The sequence below is a fragment of the Penaeus chinensis genome, chromosome 34 (assembly GCF_019202785.1).
Source record: "Penaeus chinensis breed Huanghai No. 1 chromosome 34, ASM1920278v2, whole genome shotgun sequence".
NCBI lineage: Eukaryota > Metazoa > Arthropoda > Malacostraca > Decapoda > Penaeidae > Penaeus > Penaeus chinensis.
In genome coordinates this window covers 26,268,594-26,278,593 of record NC_061852.1, presented here as the reverse complement: position 1 = coordinate 26,278,593, position 10,000 = coordinate 26,268,594, and the positions used below count along the sequence as shown (strand labels likewise).

At 34.9% G+C, this 10,000-nt stretch overlaps 1 protein-coding gene across 2 annotated transcripts in view; it reads left to right on the top strand.

Moving 5' to 3' along the window:
• LOC125043776 overlaps positions 1-8,380 on the top strand; it is a 112,188-nt gene extending 103,808 nt beyond the window's left edge. The window contains exons 6-7 of one of the 2 annotated variants that reach the window (XM_047640055.1): positions 399-645; positions 5,991-8,380. In XM_047640055.1, coding sequence (XP_047496011.1) covers positions 399-645; positions 5,991-6,454 — 711 coding nt within the window. In that variant the 3' untranslated portion in view covers positions 6,455-8,380. Of the gene's footprint in view, positions 1-398; positions 856-5,990 lie in introns of both variants that reach the window. The other variant, XM_047640054.1, reaches the window with a different exon arrangement.
• Positions 8,381-10,000: the final 1,620 nt, after the last annotated feature.

Below are 10,000 nucleotides of genomic sequence, written 5' to 3'. Positions count from 1 at the left end.
ATTTTTTTATCTGAGTATGGATAATATGAATATGAATAATTTAAGATCATTTTTAAGGTCAGTGTCAAGTTCTTTGATGATATTATATTAGCTTTATATAAAATAGATATTAACCAGTATATGTCCTATGTTAACGAAATTCAAGTGCAGATTTCAGGTATTTGATTCTTACATACAACGGGTACACTATAGAGAAAATGTCTTTCTGTTTTGAAACACATGTGATTACAATGACTTTATAAAAAGACTTAAAAAAACAAAACAAAAAAAAAGATAACAGGCCCTATGAAGCATGGCAATTAGAAACACTTATAAACAACTGAGCACACAGCAGTCTTAGATTACCGCATTTTGTAACCAATTTTAGCTGAAGTAATTCTAACGTCAGGTCTTGGCAGGTGCCCCTGAGCGAGCGTGACCGCACAGAGTTCCAACGGGAGGCTGGCCAACAGTGTGACAACGGAGGCGGCGTCGGCGGCGGAGGAGGCGGTGGAGGAGGCGGTGGAGGCGGTGGAGGAGGAGGAGGGGGAGGAGGCGGCGGCGGAGGAGGAGGAGGAGGGGGCGGCGGAGGGGGCGGAGGAGTTGGCTATGGCATCGGGAAGGACAACTGTAGCGAGTCCCACGAGGCGGACAAATCCCTCATGGGTGTGTCCATCATCACAGGCGCTGCCCCCCACGATCTAACTCCTACTACCACCACTACCCTGTCTACCACTCCTTTCAGTACCAACACATCTATCACAACCACAACTATTGCCACCACAAATTCCACCATCACAGCCACTAGTCCCCCTGGTGCTGTGTGGACAGACGCCCCCTCGTCACCTCTGGATTCACAGCTGGCCTTCAGTACAGGTCTCACGGCAACTGCTCTTCTATACTGATTTTTGGTTTCGCTGTGTTTGGAATTGCCTTGTTCCTCTGTTGTTTCGTGTGTGCGTGAACTTTAGTCATATTTATTTATTTTTAACTCGTTTTTTTTATTTTCTTTTTTATTTTGTATCCGTTTATCTTTTGTTTCCTTTTGAAAATTTCGACAAGGGAATAACCACCTGATTTTCCTTTCGTTTGCATTACTTGTCTTTACAAATTATCGATTTGTTTTTTGTTTTTTCGTTTTAACTTCTCTATAATTTTCGAGAATTAGGAATTCTTTGTCGCAGTACCTCAAACTTTAACGACACTAACAAATACATTCTTATTACATACACATAAAAAAAAAAAAAAAATACGACACACCCTAAAAGAGACCTCAATTGGCATATTCACAACAAGATCACAATCCCCGTTGCTCAGAAAGTCTTATTTTTTCACTCTTATTGAGTTTTCCACATGAAAAGGCTACAAAAATCTTTATTTCCTGAAGGCTAGCGAGGTGGTGTGGCTACTGGTGATATTTCTGGTTTGTGAGTTTAGCTTAAAGTTTCTAAACTAGCTTTAGAGCATGATTAATTAAGAAAAAAAAAAAAAGGTAATGACTAAAAATCATCCTTTTTAGAGTAGAACTAGATTTATAAAAGAAAGAAATAAGCATTAACTAAACTGCAATATAAACTTGCACTTCCGGTTGCCGTCTGCACCTTCTGCGCCTATTTCTCTTCTCCTTCATGTTGTCAGTCCGAGGCAGGTCCTGCGCGTACTCCGAGGACTGGCGGAGCGACAACTGCTTTGGGCAAGAGTGGGGGTCTAAACGACATACACACACACACACACACACACACACACACACACACACACACACACACACACACACACACACACACACACACACACACACACACACACACACACTCACTCACTCACACACACATACACAATATAAGGATCATATGTCTAACGCACAAAATAAACAATTCTAGAAGAGAACTTTTTCAAAAGGACCAAAGAAATACATTCCTAATTAAGCATTAGTTTCATATTCATATTTTTTTTTTCTTTGTTTTCTTAAAAAAATAATAAAAAAAAAGAAAATGCAATTTACACAACAGTAGGCTCAGTGTCTGTAAATGTGATATAAATATATGTATTCACACAGTTATATTTTTTTGTCTAGAGCATTTTCTTCAATAAGGAAAATGCAAATGATAACTTTTGGCGCTACTTAATTACTGTCTCAATTAGTATGTGTTATCGAAAACAAGTTCCTTATCACTTTATATCCATTGATAAAAGTGATAATTTTCCTTTGCTCATTCAAGTGCCATATTTATTTTCATATGTTTTTTTTTCTTTTTTTTAAGAAGTGTATATTGTGTGCATTATATTATCTTTAAGTTGGCCCATTATTTTTTCTTCTTATTTCCATTATTATTTATATATACATATAACCTGTGCATGTCCTTGAATGTTGGAACTTAGAAAATGCTCTTTTATGTGTTGGCGGTCTTTGCTCTTACTTTTCAGCCAAAGAAGAGAAAGAGAGTAAGTGAAAGAGAGTGAGAAAGAGAGAGTAAGTGAAAGAGAGCGAGAAGGAGAGAGTTAGTGAAAGAGAGTGAGAAAGAGAGAGTAAGTGAAAGAGAGCGAGAAGGAGAGAGTTAGTGAAAGAGAGTGAGAAAGAGAGAGTAAGTGAAAGAGAGCGAGAAGGAGAGAGTAAGTGAAAGAGAGTGAGAAAGATAGAGTAAGTGAAAGAGAGCGATAAGGAGAGAGTAAGTGAAAGAAAGCGAGAAGGAGAGAGTAAGTGAAAATGAATAAATAGGTAGATAAATGATAGTGATATATGTGTCCACAAAACAAGTGAAATTCAAAGCACAAATTTTAAGAAGAGAGAGAGAGAGAGAGAGAGAGAGAGAGAGAGAGAGAGAGAGAGAGAGAGAGAGAGAGAGAGAGAGAGAGAGAGAGAGAGAGAGAGAGAGAGAAAGAAAGAAAGAGAAAGAGAGAGACAGAAAGAACGAAAAAAGAAAGGACGAAGGAAAGAGAGACCGAAAGACCAGGGAAGAGAGAGAGAGAGAGAGAGAGAGAGAGAGAGAGAGAGAGAGAGAGAGAGAGAGAGAGAGAGAGAGAGAGAGAGAGAGAGAGAGAGAGAGAGAGAGAGAGAGAGAGAAAGAAAGAGAGAGAGAGAGAGAGAGAGAGTGTGAGAGAGAAAGAAAGAGAGAGAGAAAGAAAGATTAAGAGAGGGAGAGAGAGAAAGAAAGAACGAAAAAAAGAAAGGAAGAAGGAAAGAGAGACCGAAAGACCAGGAAAGAAAGAGAGCAAGAGAAGATAAACAGAAAAAGAACTGAAAAGAAAGAGAATTAGAAAAGAAAAGAACAAATATACAAAGAAAACCATCACACAGCTTAAAGTACGAGCAACGAAGACTGTTAGGGTAGATATTGCATGCACAAAATACTGTATGTTGTTGGTGAAGAATTTTCAGCATGTCTTTTACTAGGGGACGAATTTCTCCCCTGATGGCTATACTACAAATGTATAGATCTATTTTTTTCTCCTTTATGGATAGTGGACAATCTTGTACATTTTTTTAACAATGATTTTTAATGATATGCCTCGTAGGATTTTTTTTTTCTATACATATATTTTTTCGATGTATTTAGCTCTTTATAATCTGTGAGTTGATAAGGTAATTCGCCACTGGAATTTTGAGATTTTATAGTTCATTTTATTAAATGTAAAATATTGTGAGTTGATTTTTTATTATCATTGGATTTTTTGGGAATGCCAAACGAAATTATAATATTGTCATATCTTTTGAAGAAAATATTTTGTTCCTGTGTGGGTTTTCAACACGTGCTATCACTCGTTGTGTGAGTTTATTATTTCTTGCATGACAGAACATATGATGAATATAATTTCTGGTTTATTTCCGAGCCGTAGGATTGCTCCCCCCCCCAACCCCACCCCCCCTCCCCCAAGTTATTTCTCCCTCGTGTTATTTTCCTTCTCATATCATTTCCTTCTCATGTCATCTCCTCATGTCATTTCCTTTTCATGTCATTTTGTCTTGCCTGAGGCCAAGGTTCGACTGCGACCAGGTGTGTGGTGGAGGCGTTGGTTTTTTTCCGTTTCTTTCTGTGGTGACCTATTTGTTCTTGCTGGCACTTGCACTGCTTCAGATAGACTTGGTATCTATGCTGCGTCTGGCATTCGGGGAAGGTGCGCGTCCTGTAGAGGGAAGTAAGGGAGTGATATGCACAAGCATACACACACACACCTACAAACACACACACACACACACACACACACACACACACACACACACACACACACACACACACACACACACACACACACACACACACACACACACACACACACATACACACACACACACACACACACGCACACACACACACATACACACACACACACACACACACACACACACACACACACACACACACACACACACACACACACACACACACACACACACACACACACACACTCACACACACACACACACATACACACACACACAAACAAACAAACACACACACATATATATGTAGATACACATATACTTATATATTTATATATACACATATATTTATATATAAGTATATGTATGTATATATATATTTATATATATATTCATATATACACACATGTACTTATATATATATATATATATATATATATATATATATATATATATATATACATACATATATATATATAAATATTCATATATATACATACATATACATCACACACACACACACACACACACACACACACACACACACACACACACACACACACACACACACACACACACACACACACACACACACACACACATATATATATATGTATGTATGTATGTATATATATATATATATATATATATATATATTTATATATATATGTATATATATATATATATATATATATATATATATATGTAAACATATAAACATATAAATATATGTATGCATACTCGCATATTATATATATATATATATATATATATACACACATACATACATACACACACACACACACACACACACACACACACACACACACACACACACACACACACACACACACATATATATATATATTTATTTATATATATATAAACATATATATTTATTTTATCTATCTATCTATCTATCTATCTATCTATCTATATATATCTATCTCTCTATATATCTATCTATCTATCTATCTATCTATCTATCTATCTATCTCTCTATGTATCTATATATGTGTGTATGTCTATATATGTATATATATATATATATATATATATATATACATATACATATATATATATATATATATATATATATATATATATATATATATATATATATATATATATATACAGACACACTGAAATCCGTTCAAACAGATAAAAACATAATCTGCAAAATATACAATAATGTACAGACTTTCAACATATCTTGTACTTCATTATATTGTGCGTCCTTTCTTAGATACACACATAAGTATATTCACATATCATGTATATATGGCAATATAAGCTAGATTGTAGCTGACCTGCTTTTGCATAATGTAAAGCTTAAAATGCTTGAATTGCAAGGCAGTATCATATAATTAAAACAAAGACTCAATCAAGAATGAAAATGATTAACCTTACAAAATTTATATTGTTCTAGGATAAGTTGTTGTGAAATTTGCTTTAGTACTAAAATGACACCACGGCATAACCTCATGTACATTAATTGCCTTGTACTTTCAAGCACCTTTTCCTCACATAAATCTTATCAACTCCTTTAATTTGTACTTTGCTCGGTCCTCCTTTGGGTGGGCTTACGAAACTCACTGTGTAGAAGTAACCTTATCTGGTCAGTTTGAGATTCGTATCGTTGAACAGTATTTTTCAGTCACACATAGTAAACCTACGAACATGTATATAGAGTTTACGTGTACTTAGACAAATATCCGTAAATGTTATAAGCTGTATGTCATGAATTACTCATCAGCACTTGAAATATCAACACATCAGTCAGTTAGAGAATTAGACAACGGGGACTCTGCCTCCCCTGAGCATGTCCCTTACTGTGCCCCTCACCCCCCAGGAGTGTTGTCCGGGATGCGTCGGTCTCGGACCAGCCCCCACCAGACCACGGCGTTCGTGACGAAGGGCCCGAGCGAGCCCCGGCCCGCCACGAGGGACGCCCTGGCCGCAGTGGACGCGCCCTTCGTGCCAGAGGGCCGGTGCAACCACGGGAGCATGGAAGAACTCTCTAGCCAAGCGCTGGTCCAGGGCGAGTTCCAGCCGTTCAGAAAATCCAGTTCATATAGTGTGTGCCTAGAGAAAGGTGTGGAGCGATCTCTGGTGGGCGGGGCAGCGCCACACCCAGAGACTCACCCTGAAAGTGTGGGGCAAAGTCGAGGTCCTCACGGCGCGTCCCATCCCTGGAGAGGAGACGCGTCGAGAGTCGAACCGCGCATGATTCATACACCAAATCTGAATCTTCAGGTCAGGACTGAGAGTGATGTAGACACCCAAGTGGAAACACTGCACCTAGATAATATGTGATACTTAACACTTAATGTTGAACTTTGATAAATGGCTTCTGCTAGTATTAGGCATCCATGGTTATAGGCTACGAAATGCTTTAGATTATCATTATTTTTTTCGGGGGTCATTTGCATTTGTGGCCGTGAGGATGGTCTGTGAATTCGTATATAATCAAAATGTTTTTTTTTTCTAATGAATATTGATCAACATAGGGAATTTTATTTTTCAACAATGGGCTACATTTTGAAGTATCTGCGAGCAAGGTCGGGTACCGGTTCTTTGAATGGTAACTTTTGGTTTCATTTTTTTTTGTGGAGAACTCAAGCAATTTCATCATGTGCTTTGAAAATGTACTTGTTTATCTCAATTACGTTGGTCAGGTATCATTTTAGCCTTCTTCCATGTATTTTTTTTTAATGACTTCCTTAAGAAATATGTGCCCATCGCGGTTATAATTTGGAGATATATCGATTTAATATATGTACAAAAGCAATCTCTTGAGAAGCTATTGTATAGTAAGTCGCTTGTTTACCGAAGAAGATCGAGCAAAGAAAATGTGATATTCAAGCCTGAAATTCACAAAGTCGTTATTATTTTCAACATTTCGCTCATTTCATATCATTTGTGACACTCCTCAAAATCTTGTATAAGCTAGCGCATTCAAAGTAATAACGTGTCAAATTGGGAGAAAATACAGAAACAGTTCGTACATTTAAAAAAAAAAGGGGGCGAAACAATATTGGATATCGTTGGTAAAATTAGTGTCTGTTCTTACTGTTCTTACTGGATTGTGTCTGTATTTTCTTCAGCCTGAATTTTCGCCATCAATTTTAGATAAAATTCGAGTGAAGAATGAAAGAGTTCCTACCTGTGGATGAATGTCTTGTATCCCAGTTCAAATTTCGCCGATACTCTTGTTTCTATTTTCTCTATCGAAAGGAAACGGACATTAGAAAGATTGGGACATCCTGTCAAAAAATGTCGATGGCTTTGTTTTGCATCCTTTTGCTATAAAAGAAGAGAGAGAATGTGTTTAGAGCAAAGTTTCTTGAAAAGGAAAGAGGGGTCTAAAGAATTCAGATGGTGAACTGAAGTGCATATATCTCCTTTGCCATAATTGGTCTAAAAGATACACGGGAAATCAAAGTTAATACAGTTTCACAAAAAAAAAAAAAAAATTGAAAAATGATTACCAGAACCATAAGCCATAGCAATATATATATATATATATATATATATATATATATATATATATATATATGTATGTATGTATGTATGTATGTATGTATGTATGTATGTATGTATACACACAACATGCATTTTTTCCGCAGAGTACATGCAAATTTGTAAAAAAATCTTCCATGTGCGACTGATGGCTTCGCCGACGTTGTTCTTAACCAGTTGTGTGATATTTCCCGGTAGCGCTCAAAGTTGCTATAGATATGAAAAGAGAGAAAATGAGGTGGGGGAAGAAAGAGAGAGAGAGAGAGAGAGAGAGAGAGAGAGAGAGAGAGAGAGAGAGAGAGAGAGAGAGAGAGAGAGAGAGAGAGAGAGAGAGAGAGTAGAGAAATGTATTTATTATTTCTACAAATGATGTATCCGCCCAAGCATTGTGCGTGTTCTTTACAATCGATGTCGTCATTGTGTCACACTGGGAAAGAAATGTTACAAAAAAATGGAGAAAAAAAATAATAGAGTCAAAGAGAGATAGTGAGATGAAGGAAAAAAGCCTTATGGTGACCTGATATAGCGTGTGGAGCCTGGCTGATCCTGAACAAACAAGGCAAGACAATGCTATGTACAGCTTCTTTTTTGTTATTACCTGTGTGTTGGAATCATTGTTTTCGAATGCTGCAGGCAAAGTTGTCAAGTACAATTTGATTCAGTGTATCTATTTTAACCTAAATGATTTCATTGATATTCATATCATCGCTTGTGTGTGCGTGTGTGTGTGTTTATATATATATATATATATATATATATATATATATATAGATAGATAGATAGATAGATAGATAGATAGATAGATAGATAAATATATATATATATATATATATAAATATATATATATATATATATATATTCATATATATATATTCATATATATATATATATATATATATATATACATATATGTATACATATGTATGTATATATATATTCATATATATATACATATATATATATATATATATATATATATATATATATATATATGTGTGTGTGTGTGTGTGTGTGTGTGCGTGTGTGTGTGTGTTTATATATATATATATATATATATATATATAGATAGATAGATAAATATATATATATATATATATATATATAAATATATATATATATATTCATATATATATATTCATATATATATATATATATACATATATGTATATAAATGTATGTATATATATATTCATATATATATACATATATATATATATATATATATATATATATATATATATATATATATGTGTGTGTGTGTGTGTGTGTGTGTGTGTGTGTGTGTGTGTGTATACATATATATATATATACATATATATATACATATATATATACATATATATACACACACACACACACACACACACACACACACACACACATATATATATATATATATATATATATATATATATATATATATATATGTATGTGTGTGTGTGTGTGAGAGAGAGTGTGTGTGTGTGTGTGTGTGTGTGTGTGTGTGTGTGTGTGTGTGTGTGTGTGTGTGTGTGTGTGTGTGTATACATACACACATATACCTACATGTATATACATTTGTATGTTGCTTCATTTACAAAAATGTTATTTGATTTATCCCACAAATATTGATTTAGTTGTTTTAGATGCAAAGTTGTCAACACTAACATGATGTTTGTTTTCGTTTGTGTTATGAGGCCCAACTTTATACCAGAGTATGGTATATGGTAGAACAAACTCTTGTAACAAGGACAAGGTAAGGTTAAGGTTGAATTTTGGATACAAAATATTTACTGTCAAATGTATCAAGCAAGCAAAGGATATAATGTTTCTGGGTAGTGAAGAGAATTGTTGATTTTATCGTCTGTAATTTGAATAATTGATATGAAATTTATTGATTTATAGACACTCGGATATGTTTTTTTTTCTTTTTTCTTTTTTTCTTTTTTTTAGATATAAATGCGGTATCATTTACGGCAGTGAATAGGATTCTTTAGGAATACAGAAATGAACGTTGATATTTTCATATCATTTTACATCAGAGTTTGTATACACTCAGGGTGAAGCTTCGAAACTTTACCTTTTTTTTCCATTAAACTTCCATCGATTCACTGAATAAAGATACTTGAGTCTTCTATTCCATTTTTGTACGTCAAGCACAAATGATTGAAAAAATATGAATGGTATAACCAGCCACTACAATATGTACACCCTTGATACAAGCCTTAACATCATAGATCTAAATGTTTTTGGAAGATATTGTGGAGTTATGTATAGTTATAGAATATTTTACATGAAACACCACAATTCCTTGACTGATAATAACCACTAGCAGAAACACGAATCATCACTATGTTATTA